Source organism: Athene noctua, chromosome 1, assembly GCF_965140245.1.
Source record: "Athene noctua chromosome 1, bAthNoc1.hap1.1, whole genome shotgun sequence".
Classification (NCBI taxonomy): domain Eukaryota; kingdom Metazoa; phylum Chordata; class Aves; order Strigiformes; family Strigidae; genus Athene; species Athene noctua.
The window spans coordinates 256,897,710-256,916,575 of record NC_134037.1 but is presented as its reverse complement, the minus strand read 5'-3'; the positions used below and the strand labels follow the sequence as shown (position 1 = coordinate 256,916,575).

The 18,866-nt window shown below is 43.3% G+C and overlaps 1 protein-coding gene across 2 annotated transcripts in view; it reads left to right on the top strand.

Moving 5' to 3' along the window:
* RAB30 (RAB30, member RAS oncogene family) overlaps positions 1-18,623 on the top strand; it is a 54,141-nt gene extending 35,518 nt beyond the window's left edge. The window contains exons 2-6 of one of the 2 annotated variants that reach the window (XR_012634502.1): positions 837-937; positions 2,378-2,461; positions 7,739-7,922; positions 10,044-14,277; positions 17,557-18,623. Coding sequence is in view for 1 of the 2 variants with exons in the window: in XM_074917680.1 (XP_074773781.1) it covers positions 845-937; positions 2,378-2,461; positions 7,739-7,922; positions 10,044-10,294 (612 nt within the window). In the remaining variant the exon portion in view is untranslated. Of the gene's footprint in view, positions 1-836; positions 938-2,377; positions 2,462-7,738; positions 7,923-10,043 lie in introns of both variants that reach the window. The other variant, XM_074917680.1, reaches the window with a different exon arrangement.
* Positions 18,624-18,866: the final 243 nt, after the last annotated feature.

Sequence of the window (18,866 nt, the reverse complement as noted above, 5' to 3'; positions counted from 1 at the left end):
CTGTGTAGACAACCCTGCCCATTCCCATGACATTTCTAAAACATTGGTGTCTGCATCCTGCCAAGGAGGTTGGACTTGGTGGGGGAATGTGTGCTGGGTTCTCCCACCAGGCTCCTCTGTGTTCACTTCCCCTTTGAGCTTCACGTCAAGCAAGCTTCCCTCACAAAACTAAAGAAAATTACAGTAGTAGCAATATTCCTAATAACATCTATTATTTCTTTTTAAAAAAATATATCTTACTGTACTTCATCCAAACTGTTACTCCACTCCTCACTATGATTTTAACAAATGGGCTCATTTTGTCTTTAAGGCTGCTGCTTTTATTTTAAAATTATTTTAATTTCCTGATCTGTTCTGCCCTCGTGTGCCCTCGCTCTGCTCTGTGGGTACCTAACGCCCACCTGGAGGAACTCATGGGGGGTTTCTGTGTATTGCCCTAACAAAAATAAATTATGCGATGCCCTTGGACAATGTGGCAAAGTCCACATTGGGGCTGATATTAAGAATGAAACAAACATTTGGGGAAACCTGAGAAATGGTGGCTTGGGCTTGTGGAGTGCTTCTTGAGAAGCTGAAAACCAGCATCTCTAATTCATGGGCGGCCAGGTGAGATGGTGCTAAAGCCAAAATGTGGGTGAGGTTTCACAGCAGCTGACTTTGGACTACGTGGATGCCCCTGCTCAAAGTGGGAAGGTCTCTTCTCCCTTATCTGAGGAGCCATGCATGTGCCAGGAGACCTTTGTTCTGAATATGTGGAGGAATAAAGTTCTGCCAGAATATAAGGGCATTTCCCCAAAGCCTTGGTTCACATGTTGCACTTTCTGTCTATCTTGCAGCTGCGTAAATGAGTATGGAAGATTATGATTTCCTCTTCAAAATTGTTTTAATTGGCAACGCCGGTGTGGGGAAGACCTGCTTAGTCCGTCGCTTCACTCAGGTAAGGTTGGCTGCCTCTTGGACATGGGACATTGGGGTGGGGACAGCACTGGGATGGGAGAATGGAGCCTATAACTGTGTACTGAGGACTCTGCTGGTGTCGTGGCTCCAAAGCATTTTGTTGTCCACACTCTTGGTGTGTGCATCACTTATAGTGACATACTGATACAGGCAGCACATCTGTATCTAATGGTCTGCTTGGCCCTGTTGAGGATCTTGGGTTGGAGAAAGCTTATCCCTCTCTGAAGGTAAAAAGTCCCCTCTGAAAGCTGCTGGGACAACTCCTGATTTGGAGATGCTCTGGAGTGGTTATAAGGAACAGCATGTCTCCTAGAGTGCTCCTAAGTGCCTTCTCCCTGTTCCTTGCTGCACAAAGCTCTCCCTGTTATTTGTCATTAGCAGATAATTAAATAATGTGGGCCCTGGCCTGTCAGTCCAGTGTCTTCTGTTAAACACCAGACCTTTTCTGTGGCAGAATCACAGGCAAAGGATCAGGCTTCTGTGATCTGGGGTAAGAGAAGGTTTTGCCTGATGGACTATGAAAGAAGTTGTGGGATTTTTGTTGTACTCTCCACTAGAAATTGTCAGCAGTTTTCCCCTTCACTGTTAATTTTAGTTTTAAAGTTGTGGTGACGTTAAACACTCTCCAACTGCATGTGACAGCTGGTGGCAATACAACTAGTCAATCCCAAAGGGTTAACCCCAGTAATCTGCAGTCACTTCTGCTTGTGCTTTGACAGCACAGCTGCTGTCGGGGATGGATGTACCCCAAAATCAACCTGACTTTGTAGAGCTAGACACCAGAGATCAAAAAGCTCTCTTATTTTTTTTATTTGTTGCTGTTGCTCATTTCCAATGGTGCTACAAAGACCACCAGTGTCATGCTGGTACTTGCCATTGCTGTGGCACCAGTAAGTGGCTGGTTCAGTGCTTTACTCCTGAAATGCTATGCAGGGATATGACCCTGGTGCTGCCAGAAATGCCTTCCCATGGCGTGGTGTGTGGTGGAGGGGAGAGGGAAGGTGTGAAGTTGCAGGAACAAAGGCATCTTGTCCCACACAGGCGCTCCCATCTATTTCAAGGCATTGGAAAGTGGGACAGTGTCTCCATCTACCCTTCCCCTGCCTCTGCCAGCTGCACAGAAGCATAAGGGCTTTTACCCTCTCTTTTTCCCTGTATGCATCCTCCTTCTGTTTTCCCAGCTCTCAAGTCATCAGTTTGCTACACAACTAGGGATGTGTAGGCAATGAAAACACCAGTGGGTTGAACTTTTGTACTGGGGAAATATCATATTTTCCTCTAGAAATGATGGAAATAAGTGTCTTGGGAAGGTCACAGGGGAGGAATAGTTTTGAGGATAGAAAAGGGTGAGAATTAGCGCCCAGAGAGAATTTTGTCTTGCTACAGAAAATTGCTTAATGAAATTCTTGTTTTCTTTCAGGGACTTTTCCCACCGGGTCAAGGAGCCACGATTGGGGTTGACTTTATGATTAAAACTGTGGAGATAAATGGTGAAAAAGTAAAGGTAGGAGCCTGATGGTTTTAAGTGTAAACTCATGTAGGAGTATCATAGCAGAGGTTTCTTGCTGCAGCCCTCCCACTGCTGGAAGGCACGTGGGGGAGTGCAGGGCTGTCTGGCATGGCTCAGGCAGTGCTGGGTCCGACAGTCTTTGTACTCCTCCACAACCTCCATCAGGATCATAACAGTGAACCTACTCTAAGGGAGAAAATAGAAAAGGGAGGTCTTGTGAAACTCTGTCCTTGCTTAGGAAACACTAAGATCGTGCCTGACTGGGGTTGAGAAAGCACAAAGTGTTTCAGTGCAACTTCTGCTCACAGCATTTCTGGTAAGAAGAAATCTGTTGCATTCTCACTGGGATATGCTTGATGACGGTCTTCTGTGAGCTCCCAAGATGGTCGCTGGGGAGAGCAGGCTTCCAGACTTGTGCAGTTCTGCACAACAGTGCAGGGCTTATCTTCCACTTCTGCTGAGTTACGGATTTGGGAGGAGGTGATCACAATACATGTGCTTCAGTCAACAGGTTGAATTGAGAAGGGCAATGTCCTCTATATTAACTCTTTCACTCTCCAAAATAGAGTGGTTGCAACCAAACTGCTGCTGGGAAACTGTCCTTATCCTGTGCTGACTTCCCAACTGAGCCTGAGCATTGCTTGGCCCACTTTGCCTGGGCCAAAATACACTGGGGGCCAATCTCACTCTCTAATGGGATCCATGGTTAGGTTCCAGCACCCAGAGATGTTGGCTGGCGCCACTTTATTCATTAGCAGAGATTTTGCTAGACCTACTGTGATGCTCAAGAGATGAGAGTATGGTTATCTGAGCCTCTGATGTCAAGGTGTCCAGAGGCCCTGACCTGCTTCTGGAATTACTCTGCCTGCATTAGATCAAGAGGCATCCAAGGGAAAAACAGTGGTTTTCCCCTTGCTGCCCTCATCAAATCTAGTAGTGAGGAAATGGGAGAGCAGCAGCAGTGGGTCTGTGGCTGATGTGACATCTAGACCAGTTTTTAAGCTTCTGTAAGTGATGGGATGGAAACAGTGGACTTGGGCTGGTTTTCAGCCTTGGATTTTTTTTAACCTTCATGTCAGCACAGAGGGATTTTTTTAAGAAGGAAATCAGGTGGTGTATTCTTAAATTTAGGACAGATTTTAAAAGCCATGATCATGTCAGCAGGCTGCCACCCCGCTGCGTGAGGAGATGTACAAACCTATGGCTAGTGATGGTCCTTGAGCAGAAGACCTTCCAACCTGAGCAGGTCAAGGACAAGAGGTGTAAATACCTTCACCTGATGTAGTCGGAGTTAATATTCAGCGCATGGCTGTGAAAGTGGGACAGAGCAGCAGACAGGAAAGCAGTGAGGATCCTGTGTAGCCCTTGTGGTGTTGGTGCTTGGTTCAGTGGTTGTGATGCTCATTAGCAGGCGTCTGGCATGGCAGGGTTGGTCAGGACACGGATGCTCCTTGTCCAGGCTCCTCGGACAGCAGAGATGCTTCTTTCAGCCAAAACCAGCTCCATTGGAGCAGCTCGGGAATCTAAGCTGGTAAATGGCTTAAGTACTGCACTGAAGGTGGAATTCATTTTTTCTCTTATAAACCTGGCTTAAACTAGCTGTCTCAAAATTGTTCTGGTCAATGGAGAGAGAAAAGCAATCTTGAAGGTGAATCCCATCCACTTTAGACACCTCTCCTTTCCAAGCATCTGGTTCCCTGTCAGGTACAGATGGGGCCTTAAAAACATTGCTTATATCTGAGGTCTGGTTTTTGGACAGATGAACTCACCCTCAGGATTTGTCTGTTGGACTTGTTGCTCCCATGACATAATCTCATTTTAAGACTAGCTTTAAGACTCCTTAAGAGAATATTGGGAGCAGTTGTGCCAACGTGGGCTGTCTAAGGAGCAAGGACCATTTAGGGAAGCTTTACAAGCTAAATGAAAACTTATCAGTGTGGTAAACCCCTGCTGCTCTGCAAATGCCTGGTGAATGCACAAGTGTTCACCCAAGCAGCTCTCTTAATGACCTTGGGGCTGGCTTATGTTTCAGCCCCAAGTGGTAGCTGGTACACCAGCTATATTTCACAGAACAAGTAATGAGTCGATAAATCAAAATCCCTCTCCCGACCCCACCAGTGGAGTAAATTAGAGTCACCGGAGCTCAGCCACAATGACCAAGCTTGGGAGGAAGCTTAGTATAATACATTTGGGTGTTTGAATGAGTCTTCCGGCATCTGAAAGGAAAACGGATTTCTTTCAGGGAGTGATCTTATAGCCAAAACTTTTTGAGTAAATGGTGCTAGTGAGAATAAACATTTAATGAGCAGGAAAATCAGAAATGAGTCAGAGCACAGAGCAATAAAAATGACATCTCAGTCAAACAAGGCGCTTCTCTGACTGTGAGCTTATTTAACAGTGCCCGAGCTGTGACTCCACTTCTGTGCTGGGCAGCATCTGCCGCATATCTGCTGGGATCCAGGATGAGAGAGCAGAGCTGTTTACCAAAAAGGTTTTCAGACTTGAAAATAAATTATAGATTTCTGGGGAAAAATACTTCCCAGCTTTCAAAATTGCATTTGAATGTCTGTGGAGGAGAACTTGCAAGCATAAAAGCTGTGTGCGAGCCATATTGGATATGAGTGGCTACTAAAGCTTGCTGACAGATGAGCTGAGACAGCACTGTGCAGTGGAGGGGGCTTTTGATCTGCCTGGCCTTTCCTAATAAAACCAAAAATATGTATACCACCTGCATGAAGAGGCTACACAAATTTTAGCCAAGTAGAAAGAATTGTGCAGGTCAAAGCTGAGCATCCTCAGTCCTGCAGACAGAGGGCTATGCTATATGGTGATGATATTGTACTTGGTGGAAGTGTTCATATACATAAAGCTAAATATATGTGCAAATGGTAGGAGAGTGGGAAACTCAGCTGGGTCTGAGAAAATAAACATCTAGGTTATGTGGAGGCTGAGTGAGGCACTGTTCTTTGGTTTGTCTGAAAAAATGGTACAAGTAAAATGGTTGCTGTAAAATATTTTATTTGGCAGCATAATCAGTGGGCTGAAGTGAGATGTTTGTTTTGCGTGCAGAAAGAGTTTATCAGTGGCTGTAAGGTTGGGGGCTCTTTGCTGCCTTCTGCACCCAGCTCACAGGTAGACTCATGACCGTAGCCAATAAGAAAATAGCAGAGCAACAACAATATTTTCTGTATTTTTCTATATGCCAGAGCTTGGAGTTGGTTTTATAGAATCATAGAATGGTTTGAGTTGGAAGGGACCTTAAAGATCATCTAGTTCCACCCCCCTGCCATGGGCAGGGACACCTTCCACTAGCCCAGGTTGCCCAAAGCCCCGTCCAACCTGGCCTGGAACCCTTCCAGGGAGGGGGCAGCCACAGCTTCTCTGGGCAACCTGTGCCAGTGTCTCACCAAACTCACAGGGAAAAATTTCTTCCTTACATCTAGTGTAAATCTATGCTATTTGAATTTAAAACCATTACCGCTTGCCCTGTTGCTACACTCCTTGATAAGAGTCCCTCCCCATCTTTCCAGTAGCCCCTTTAAGCACTGGAAGGCTGTTATAAAGGTCTCCCCGGAGCCTTCTCTTCTCCAGGCTGAACACCCCCAACTCTCTCAGCCTGTCCTCACAGGGGAGGTGCTCCAGCCCCCTGAGCATCTTCATGGCCTCTTCTGGACCTGTTCAATCAGGTCTGTGTCCTTCTTCTATTAGGGCCCCCAGAGCTGGACACAGCACTGCAGGGGGGGTCTCACCAGAGCAGAGTAGAGGGGGAGAATCCCCTCCCTCAACCTGCTGGCCACACTTCTCTTGATGCAGCCGAGGATACAGTTGGCTTTCTGGGCCATGAGCACATGTTGTGAGCTCATAGTGAGTTTTTCATCCTCTGATACCCCTGAGTTCTCCTCCACAGGGCTGCTCTCCAGCCACTCATTGCCCAGCCTGTATTTGTGCATGGGATTGCCTCGACCTGTGTGCAGGACCTGGGACTTGGCCTTGTTGAACTTCAGCAAATGCCATTTGTTTTAACAGGGGCTCGTTTGTTATCTGAATTTCATGTGCAAGTAACTTCACTTCTGGTTTTATATGTCACTTAACTGTAGGTGCCAGGTTCAGCCATTTAAACACAACTGTGCCAAGAGATGAAGCACAAAGGTGCCCAGGAGTTGTAAGCCAGCCACAAGTTATGTTCTCTGCAAAAATGTACTTTTTAAAAATCGTACCCCATGTCTGAAAGCTGCTACTGGGAGCTCTCATTTCAAACTAACACATTTATGATGAGTATCTGGCATAGTTTGACTTTGGAACTGGGCAAGAATAAAGTTTTCTCTGTTACAGGCTGCTGAATATATGGAAAAAATCTCAAATACTTTAGCTTTTTCTTCCCAAAGTACACAGGATTCTGGCTGGAAATCATCCTTTCACATATTTAATTTCAGGGAGGGGTGCCTTGAAAAAATAGAAGCTGAAGCAGAGAAGTACTCTTATACTGAAATGGTCTCATTTAGGATATTTGCTTCTTTGACTGCATTTTGAAGAACTGAGGTTTTTATGACCCACCAAAAACTGTCAGGTGGTCATATTATAAAAACAGTGTGAGTTTAGTTTGTATTGGGAAATACATGTTGTCTTCCTGGACCCAGAAGATTTGGCAAACACTCATGACCTCTTCGATACAGTTAAGGACATGTCAACCAGTTCTACATGTTGGGAAGGCAGGTGGCAAGAAACCGAGTGAGATGGCTGAAGCTGCAGAGAGGAAGCGTGTTAGTCCCTGATCAGCCTTCAGCTGAACTTCTTGTTCAGTCCTGTGGTTTCCACCCATCAGTGCATCATCTCAGTGTAACTGTAACTAGTTTGGGGAGCTAGAGGAGAGGCTTGCTTATTTCTTCTTGGGATGGATGCTGCTAGTTGGACTTCAGGGGCAGGAGGAGTGACTTTCTCCCTCCAGCACCTGTGTTGTAACACCAGGCCAGCAGCTCTGTCCACAGCAGAGAGGGAGATGCTAGAAGCTGCATGAAAACCCACAGACCTGCAGCTTCCAGGGACCATCGGCGGCAGTGCCAGCTGACTTTGTGCCTTGCATTTCAATCCACAAGTGCAGAAATGGAAACAAAAAATTCTGGGGGAGGGGAAGCCAGAGGAGAAAAGAGCTAAGTGCTTTCCCAGCATTGGCTTTATCCTGAAGAGTTTTTTTTAGGTCAAAACAGTGCTGCTATCAAATAAAAAAAAAATATATTTTTTTGCTTTTACCACCCTTGTTTGTTATGCCAAAAGCTGCAGATCTGGGACACAGCAGGACAAGAGCGGTTCCGATCCATCACGCAGAGTTACTATCGCAGTGCTAATGCGTTAATCTTGACCTACGACATCACCTGTGAAGAATCCTTCCGGTGTCTCCCCGAGTGGCTGCGAGAAATCGAGCAGTATGCCAGCAATAAGGTCATAACTGTGCTAGTGGGTAAGTGACAATCGTCCCTAGTGGGGTGGTGTGATGAGGGGGTGAGCTGTGTGTGTCGAGGGCTTGGTGGCAGATGGAGATGTTAGCAGGAGGAAAACATGTGTGAACTGGTGGTGTAGGATGTTTGAACTGGTATAGCAGCCATCTTCTTGCCAACCAGTTGTAACTGCAGGTTGGCTCAGGATACAGCCAGTATCTCCAACCCAGTGCTTGGACATTTCCTTCTGCAAATAGCCCCAAGATGCTGATTAGTGATGTTCAGGGCACCATGGCCACTTCAGGTGAGGTCCTGTCTCAGGTCTAAGGCTGTTGCGTGCAGAGGTGGATGCTTCCCGCTGGTCTGTCCCATATGGGACTAAAGTGTTGATGGTGCAGCTACCAACTGAGCTAAGAATAGAGCAGTTTCCCTTGTGACTCCCAGCTTGGATCTCTACAAATATATGAGGATCTGCTCAAACTGGTGATGGCTGCAGGTTGCTGTACCCCGTAGCTGTGGGACAAGCAGAGTCCTGTCTAGAGTGGGTCAGGATCTGGGAACAACATCAGGATGTGATGGTTGTGAGGATCATAGCATTCATAGGCAGGGCAGAGCTGGAAGATTGGATATTTTTGCATGGATTTTAGAGAAACTAAAAATAAATAACAATGTTATGCTAATCCATCGAGCTTCAAATTAAGCTAAAGCAGACCTCAGGCCATCTGTCTGCTACAAGCAAGGTGAATGTTATTTTGCCTACCTGTGGTTTTCCATGCTCTAACAGCATCTGATAGTCAGGACTTGGCTTTTTAAAAGCCCAAGAACATATAAAGAACAATGGAAAAATACCTTGGGAAAAGCCAAAAAGTTTCATGCTGCAGTGTTCATATCACCTTTAATAGCTTGCTGTTTAAAAGAAAAATCTAGAGGATTGTAAAATGTGTTTAAGGTGGCTTTAAAAAAATCTTTTGAGCTTTACATGCCCCAGTGGTATTGCAGGTGAGCCTTGGGATTTATGGAGCTTCCATACAAGAAACTCCTACTCCATGAGAAGGCTATGGCACATGTACGAATGGCACAGAAATAATATGTGACTAACAAATGTATACAAGATTTTTTTAGGTAACACTAAGTTGATTATAAACATCTACAGCACAAAGTATAAATGGATGGTGTGATAACACACACTTTGAAGATGGTGACACTCATAAACTGCTTGTGTTGAGTGGTGATTTGTTCAGAAAGTTAATTTCAGTGTATATAACATGTCCAAGAAACTGCTTTATCGGGAAAGAAAGGGGATCTCATCTGAGAGGAGGGCAATGAGAACGTGGCTTGCCAGTGGAAGTGCAGTCTTTTCCTCCTACTAGTTCTCACAAAATTGCTGGTAGAAGTGAGGCCAGGAAATGTTTCCTTCTGAATCTGCCTGGTCCCCAGCCCTCTGTTATTGTAGGTCCTGGTCTGTTATCTTTTGTAAGATTGATCTTTTGCAAAAACATCATGTTTGAAGTTAAGTGGCTGGTAATATATGTAATCATATCAGATTATGTTGGGTATAATCATATCAGATGCTTGCTTGAGGGTTTAATCAACTCTCAGCTAAACCAGCCTCTCTGAAGGAAGGAGCTGGTTTCTTGGCCCACCTTGCTTTGTGGGTGCCCCCCAAGCCTGTCCCTCTTCCAGCCTCAACAGCCAAATCTTTCATGGGAATATTGAAATAGGAAAGTTGCCTTCCATGCCAGGCTTCTTTTAAAGCTTATAATGACATGAGAAATCCAAATTTAGTGTCTCGTATGCTATAATTGACATTTTAAGTGCTCCTCAGAGGAAAAAAGGAGAATTTTCAATAGATATTAAAATGAAAATCCTTTAATGTTGGTTGACAGCAGCAAACAGATACACTGGCGCTAAATTAAAGCTAACTGACTTGAATGTTCACTGGGCATATTCCATTAAATGAACTTGGTTGCTTGTATTAGAGAATCCATTATTTGGAGAGGAGAGCAAGCACTAAGAGTTTCACATCAAACCCACTGTCCATACATCTGTACAACACTAAACTCTTCTTTATCCCTTATCAACCTCTGTTTATCTTGTTTTGGAAGTCAAATTAATTTCTTTTCTAAAATATTTTATCAATGCAGGTAATAAGATTGATTTAGCTGATAAGAGGGAAGTCTTCCAGCAAAGAGCTGCAGAGTTTTCTGAAGCACAGGACATGTACTATCTGGAGACCTCAGCGAAAGAATCGGATAATGTGGAAAAACTCTTCCTGGACTTGGCCTGCCGGTTGATTAGTGAGGCACGACAGAACACCCTTGTGAACAATGTCTCATCCCCTTTACCAGGAGAGGGGAAAAGTATCAGCTACTTGACTTGCTGTAATTTTAATTAAAGAGCTGGCATGTGATTCTTCCTTCCATCATGGGCCAAGAGGATTTTTTTTTGGCTGGGATTTATCTACTTGAAGGGAATTCCTGCCACTTTGAACCGTCTGACTTACCTTGAGTCAGGTTGCAGACCTGGAAGCACGGCAGGCTGATGGCTCCTGCTGCATGGCAACATAGCAGAATATAACATGGGTGAAATTTTGTTTTTCTTGCAGTCTCTGGAGTGGATTAGGCAAAGAAGAGAGTTGTACAAGTGCTTCATGTCATGCAGAACATGAGCTACTGCATTTCCTTCTATAAGAGACTAGAGCAGCCTCTCTTGAAGACACTGAAGAGATCAAAGTCTCTCGTATAGAACAATGTGTTTGGTCCTTTTTAAAATAAATAAAAAGAGAAAACCGACAATGAACACTGACCCTGGACTACACTGGCAATCTTTCGGGCTGCCAGTGAGTGAGCTCTTAGGACATGTACATAGTGTCTGCACACACATCTTCATGGAGGACTCTGGTGTTTGAAATAGTGTTATGTCTTTCATCTACAGGCACTTTCATGAACATGAAATTTAAAAAAAAATGTTACATATATCAACATTTTCAAGATTTAAGAGAAAATGGATACAGTTCAGTTGCTCCCTTTGGTGCTAGAAGTTCAGCAAATATTCCATAGACCAAACGTAGTCTTACTACATTACTGTTCTCTGAATGTGTAACTTAGACTGATTAGGAAAAAACACTAATAAGCACTGTTCATAAAAATAAAAAAATCTTGTTACCTCTTTTTATAGGCCTGAACGCAGTGGGAAAGGACCGTGCTTCTTTGATATCCAACATAGAATAAAAAGACTTTCCAGAAGTGGGGGGGGAAAAAAATAATTAACTGTTCCTTCTCTAATTAGTAATGTCCTAAGGTGAAAAATTAGCCTTTGGAAAGGTTATTTGTGGAGTTTGAAGAAGCATACCAGACACGATCAAAATCTTGTGTGTGCATGGATTGTGTTTAAGGGTTCAAAGAGCACAGTTTTGAAGTGGCAGTCTGCAATATGTCTGGCTTAAAAATAAAGCTTGTAGATACAGTTCTTGTTGAAAGGCAGGCATACAATTTTGTAGAAGGTTTTTTTTAATGCTAAGTGGAAATAGTGACGGGTTGCAAGTGGTATCATTCTGTGTGTGACCCATCCAGTACTCACCTTGTGGAACTGCTCTCTAAGATGCTCTTGAAGGTATCTTCTTGGCATCTAGTCTCTCTGCTAGTGTAGCTTTCAAGTTCAGGGCTGTAGAGTCACTTAATTTACTTGATGCTTTGTACTCTTAATCCCAGACTCCAGTGTATGTGTAACTGTTTAGGCAATTTCTTCCCACGAAACCCCTGAAGTGGAGGCGCTATAGAGTTTGCGATGTTATTACACCTCTAGTGCCATATGCGAATAATGCATTGCAGATTTACGTGTTGATGTTAAAGTGAAATTGGAAGATAGTGAATGCGCACATGAAAAATTATATTTAGAAGTTTGAGTTCAGTTTAGCTAATCTGGATAAATCTCTCCTGACAATTACATGGCTGTGATATGCTGTAATTTAGAGTTAAACAACTTAATATTATTTGGCTTTCACTGAAGATTATGACAGAGCTTTTGGATTGACTTAAAAAGCTGCCAGTAAGTACTTCTTGAATAACAATTAAAAAAAGCATTTTAAAATGCTTTTTTACATTTTCCTGGAAAGATTTCTTTGGGCTGTATCATGTTGTGCCTTTGATCTGTAATGGGGAGCTGACTCTGTGTCAGAGAGGGGGGATCAGTGTGTCATATGTCCATTTTTAATATTTTCTTGCTGTTTTTTAGGTCACTTTCTTCTTTTGTGACTAGTGGTAAAAAGGACGATGTAGAAGTTGTGGTACAAGGCTTGTTTGTCATTTAGGTAACACTTAGCAAAGAGCTTCTGTAAGTGGGAGATGTTGGGGGACATGTCATCTGCTGCACTGGCCTGGTCCGTTTTCAGTCTCTGCTCATGGTGTAGTCCAGAGGATTTAGAAGTGTGTGGGACTTGGTGGCTCCTGCTGTGGTGGACGGTGTGGTACAGCCTGTGCTGAAGAGCAAGGTCTGTCTTGAGCGCTCCCCAAATTGCCAAGTGCAGCTTCATTTGAGCTTGTGAAGACTGCCCAGCTCTGAGACAGCTGATTCCACACGGCTTTTATTTAGGTAATTGTTTAGAGCAAGGCTCAGGGTGTTACGTGTGAGGTAACACTCAAGTTAAAAATCAGTACTAAGACTATTTAATTTGTAAAAGCTCTTGCTCTCCAGATGCTGGACTTGTCAGCATAGAATTGATAACAAATAGGGCAAGGCTGTTTGATCGAGTTAATCCAGGAAGAAGGAGACTGCTTGCTAAAACACCTGTGGGTTCCTCAGTCTGATTTCCAAAAGCATCAAAGCTGTGCAGGTACTTCTTATTCCTGCTGAGTACCACTGTAAATGCATTTTGAAGTGCTCCTTACATCACTTCTGGAGGTTGAACTCTGACACATTATCATGACTAAACAAGCTGAACTGGTCATGTAGCAGAAACTGCTTTTATTTTTCTTGGATATTCACTTTGAGGTTTCTAGAAGGCTAAGTCTCTTTTTCCAGTGCTTTCCTAACCTGTAGGTGACTGTTTTGGAGAGTAGCTGCCTATTAGCAGCCTTGGAGCATTGGTTCTTTTTATTGCTAGCAAATCTTCTCCATGTAAAGGCTCCGTCTCCAAACAGTGATGTGCTTTTGCAGGCTTGGAGCGGGGGCAGATGGAGTGCTGCATTTGGGCTGATGTTACAGTGAACATCCTGACTTCTCCAGGAACAAATCTGAACTGATTCCTTTCAAGGTTTAGTCTGTGTAGACTTAAAAAGTTGAAAGGAAACAATGATGCTATGTGCAAAACGTTATAAGGTCATAAGCCAAAGCTGTAGTTTAAAACTCTGCTCCTTCTGCAGTTAACAAACGCTACCGGTTGAAAAAGTGATGTTTTATTGTAGTAATTTCTTTGCAGGAGTTATTTTTGTACACCTTTGAATATCTCTGTATTGCATACAACCCACTTCTCTGTGTAGAACTGAGGGCTTATCTTCTCTCCTGCAGTCTGTTCCACTGTTTGAAGGCTTCCCAACTAGAAGAGGAGCTTTATCAACTGCTAATGACAGCTTAGTGCTGTGGTGTAGTGGTCAAAGTCTTGAAAAATAAAAGGAGATTCAAAAAATACAGATCTCAATTATTTGACAATCAGCTCTCCAACTATGGCCAACACCTTGCTAGATGAGGGGATTTTTGAGAGAACTCTCAGTAAAATGTGGTGCTTGCTGGGTTGAGTGTCCAAAAGCCATGCAGAATTGATATAATGGGACCAAATCTGACTGGAAATGTTCTCTACTACAAGAGAGCAAAGCATTGCTTTTAGAGTGGTTGCTAGATTTTGATGTGTTTTCAGGGTGATATATTCACAGCCATGGAGTACTAGGCTTATTTCTGGGTTAATACTAATTTTTATATTAGTGAGACCTTTTCTTAAAAATTTTTAGCACAGTGAGTAGGTCCAAGCAGAAGCCAGTATTGGATGGTCAACAGATGTTTGCTTTATCTAGCAAACCTGTTTGTAGAGATTAGTAACAGCATCTCCAGAAAACTTGGATAGTCTAAACTCTGTTTTCCAGTTCAGCCATGGATTCAGTCGGGATGATCTTGGGTAAACCACCAAATGTTCGGTGCTGCAGACCACTGTATATGAAGTACTTGCTGGGATTTTGTGTTGGGTATTTACACTGCAAGTTTGCTGGGACAAGCCATGACTCCCTTCTGTTTCTGTTTGTATTCTCCATGAGAGACCAAGTGCTGGGGGAAGAAAAACCCTTCCGGGTCAGAGTTATGATGGAAAAAGTAGAATTATGAACTCTGTAAAGAAGAGGACATCTGTGCCTCTTCCTACCTCTAACACTGAAGTCCTGATTTGATCTACAGGTGAGTTGTTTGAGCATGCAGTCAGACATTTGTTTGTGCCGAATTCTAAATGGCTTTGTGATCATTATTTAATGGAAACCGCACATGACAAATTGTCAGGCGAGATACTTTGTTCTTTGCTGTAGAACACATGAAACAGCCCTTAAAATCTGTCAGCCTGCTGGTGCTGTTTGTCTTTTTAGAAATAGCTCTATTAGTAACAGTTGGCTCCTGCTAGTCTAGCTTTAGTGGTTAATGGCTATTGAATTCCTTCAGCATCAGTAATAACAGCAGCAGACTGAGGCTGACACAGGAGACAGTGATTTGAAAAGAGGGAAAGTCAAAATTAGTGATGCAGAAGCATGGTGGGTGCACACACATGGGACAAGAGGCTTTCCTGAGCTTTTGCTGACAAGGGATGCAATTACAGTCATACCCCACTGGGTTCTGCCTTGTTCATTATCCCTAAGGAATGCTGTTTGCTCAGCTGCTTTTCCACTTGTCTTCTCTTTTCGGTATGAAGAACTGTATAAATCAGGCTGAGACGTTGAGCTAGCGTGATTTCTGTAGTCAGGGACTGAATTTAGTTGGAAAATAGGTGAAAATCTCCAGCTATTAAAATAGGCAGAGCAAATGTGCATGATAGACTGCCCTTAGGGGACCTGTGGTGCCACTGTGGTCAGATAGCTGTCACGGAAACCCTCTCCTGGCTGTGGGGCAGACTGAGTGCTGTAGCCCTTTGTGCAAGGGGGAAGATGAGTGTGTGGAGCAAAAAAAATGCAAAGCAAAGAGATAGTTCTACTCGCTCAGGATTTTCTCAGTCCTATCCTCTTCTAAAAAATACATCCGTGAGTTAGATTTTGATTGCTCTGGAGTTTAAGGGATGCTTTGAATTTGAGTCTTAACTGAAATTCTGTGTTCTTTCACTTTCAATATCAAAGCACCCAATATCCTTATATGGGTTGCTTGTACCAACAAATACCTTTTTGAGTTAATTCAGTTAGAAAAAGGTGTTTCTAGAGCACACTTTGTGAATTCCTAATGAACAAGTATGGAAACTCTCTGAAATGGTGATGTTCCTAAGGGCTCACCAGAAAACCCACTGGAGCCAAGGGAAATACTCTGATCAATTCTAGTAGTGAAAACCTTGTGAAAGATGTTACATCAGAATGTTTTCTTCCTCCATGTATAAAATGTTTTTGCTTGTCAGAACAAACTTGGCTCTTGAGACCATCTTTTTATCCTTGCATCAAGTCTGTCCTCTTGTTGTGGTAGGTAATAATAGTTCTAGTTACTGTTCACAAGTGGTAAAGGATCATAATTTTGAAGGACAGTCTTGATGTCTTATGATGATAAGTGGTGGGGAAACACTAAGCTTGACTTTTCTGCAAGCGAGTAGTACATCCTAAGCAAAGCACCCTCAGCTGGAACTGGTCATGTCTTTGAAATGTGATCATCCACTCGATCCGCAGTTAAATGTACTGTAAAGGTTACGTATCTCACATCTGCCTCAGTTTAGGATTTATCTTGGCTAGGGAAATAGACAACAGGGTAATCATGCTGATGGTGATGCAAGGCTCCCAAAGTAGCCCACTGCATTGCTTTGACTTACCTCGCTAATCACAACCTCACTGAACTGACCCAAAGTCTCCTTTGCTGTACTGTACTATATCCAGTCGAGAGAGATTGCTGGCTGTCATCACCCATGGATGCCATCACACCCTTTCCCCTCATGTGAATAAGCTGTAACTTAAACCAGAAGTAAAAGCTATGCCATGTGAGTTGAGGGTGTTTGTTTTTTTCCAAGTGGGAGCCACAGATCCAGGAAATACCCTCATTTCTGATGCTTGCCTCTCCAAATACAGTCAGCTGGGTACCTGGAGAAAGATAACCCAGATATAGCAGAAACTGAGATGGTAGTGAGTGTAATTTAGGCTGTAAATGTCGTCAGTGAAAAATTAGACTGGTTTAGCAGGGTTAACAGCTCAGCTCATCTGTCTGGATAAACAGGAGCTGGCTGTACTGTACTCAGAGATTGTCTGTTTTCACATTAATAACTAGCTATTAGCACTTCCTGGATGTGATCCCATTTGTTGAACCAGTTATCCTTTTCCAGCAAGCTCAGAAGATAATTTTAGCTCTGGTTAGTGCTCTAGAAGCAGATGCCACCTTTACTTTTGTTTTTTCCACAACTGCTTATCTTGGGGTAACATTCCCAAGGACAGGCATGCTTGTCAGGGCGCTGTGGTGGTGTCCCTGCCAAGCATCCTCTGGAGTCCAGCCCTGGTCCACAGGCACCTGACATGGCCCAAACCTGTGTCAGTCATGGTTTTAGCTGTGCATGGTTCCCTGGGGGAGAGGGGATGTTAAAATTACTCTCATGCTTTCATGGGCAGTGATCAAGGGCCCTGGTGTCACATGAATGCAAACCTCAGAGCTTTTCAAAGTCTGATTCCTCTAGTACCTTTCATCCGTGAATCTGCTCATGCCTGTAGAGGTCTCAGGCTGGAAACAGTCCTGGTTGTATGAAACACTGCATCCAACTCCTGCTTTAGCTCGAAGGAAGAGCATCTGTGGCTTGTTGTTTGTGCCACCTTGAGTTTCTTACTATGAACATAAACCTAACTAATTTGATAAGCCCATTCTCGCCAAGGCACCCTGTGAGGAATGTTTCCCTTCTTATGGGACCAGTATAAGAGATTCAGACGTTAAGAGTCGGTGGGGGGTTGGTGTGAGTAAAGCTCCAGTGAGCAGGTGGAGGCTGCTCTCCATCCAGGGAGATTTATGGCCATTGTGGAAGAGGAGAGTCATTCTGAGCTATCACTTGGGTGGTGGTGTGAGTATCTCCGAGGGTCTGAGTTGCATCACTGGCACGAGCTTCAGTAATGTAACGGCCGTGGTGTCCCCAGCAGTCAAGCCTTTACTGAGGGGGAAGCAAAAGAGAAGGGAATGCTGTTTTGACATTTTAATGGAGTGAGAATAAAATGGTCTGTAGTGGGGCAAACTGCCATGATTTCAGGCACTGCTGCTGCTTCAACTCTTGCAGACTGGGAGAAAGCCTTACTGCTGGCCCCCGAGTACAGTCAGCACTGAAGGGGGAAAAGGAACTTCTTAAGCCAACATTTGGGAGGAGAAAAGGCCATCTAATGAGAGTAGGGAGGAAGCCCAGAGTTTGTTGCTATGCTAGTTTGGAGTGACAAGTATATCTCTGGATATTAGAGAAGTAGTTTAAAATGTGCCATGGTTTTTAGCATAATAAGATGCACTGCAGATATGTCACATCCATTTTATTTCCCACAGCTGTTTACAAAAGGAAAAAAAACAAAACACCCTGAGATTGGAGCAGCTGCAGTCACTCAGCTGTCAATATGGGACAAGGCTCTTTCTGCTCCTCTTTTATTTCCACTTCACTCTGTTCTGCGCATATTTGGCTGTTCTGTGAATTTGCAGATCATGAAATTTTTTTCAAACTGCCTTTGATCTATACAGAAAGACTCACCCAGCTCTCATTTCAATTCATTAATACTTTGAGTAGTCATTTTAATTTTATGTTTACTGGCTTGTTTCCCTTTGTAATGTTATCTAACTGACAAGTTCATTGTGCTCTGGGTTACCTTTAGGTTTTTGAGTCTAAAATATTTCCTCTTTCCTGAAAGCTATGATCATTTTTAGAGATGTTTATAAAGGCATCTTCATTTCCTCAGGAGAAAACCTGAATTACTCTCAGCTTTGATTACTAGCAAATCAATATTGAAGCACGTAATTTTTTTTAAAGCACGAACAGAGTATGTTTTATACCATCAACTGTAGTTTGTAGTTTAAAAACCTGGTTAAGTACTAAAAGCAGCATTTTGTTTGCAAGTTCCATGCCAGGGAAAGCATTAAAGGAATTTCCTGGGTTGGAGTTTTTCCCACAGAAGTCTACTGTCTTTTCCCCAACAATTGTGAATTTAGCACAATGTACAGAATTTTAGCAAGAATCCTGCTTCCTAAACATGTGGTCAGAAGGATGAGGAGAGGATGTGTTTCTTGTTGATCAAGCACAACTGTTTCAGTGGAGAAAATGCACTACAGCTGGCCAAACCATTGATCTTGAGTTGCTGGGGTAGTGCTGTCTTTGGGAAGGGTATAGGTGTTAGCAAATCACCAAACTGTGAATCATTGACTGTCAGAAGCATTTGGCTTGTCTGTTTTTTAAGTTCTTGTGGTCAAGTGTGGTGCAGTGGGGTTGAGAAAGGAATGTATTTTGGATGACCAGGATGACGAATGTATGATGCTTCATGTTTATTTGTAATGTCCTTTTTATACTTAGAAATTGCTTACATATGTATCTGTATGTAAATAAATGTTTAATCCTTTCCACTTGGTGTTTAAAGTGCTTGATTTGTTTGGTTTTTGAACTGCAAAGTTGCCTTAAAAATATGTACTTGACATGATTTAATGTCAGACCAACAAATGAATGGCTGCTAAGGATTTTCTGCTTGGCTTGAGCATGCCAAGGCTCTTACAGCACTGGGACCTCACAAGAAGAGCAAAAGTAGAGCTGCTGTCCATGGGAGCAGTCACTTCACACAAGAATGGAGAAAAAGTTTACTCAAAACAGAGCGTAG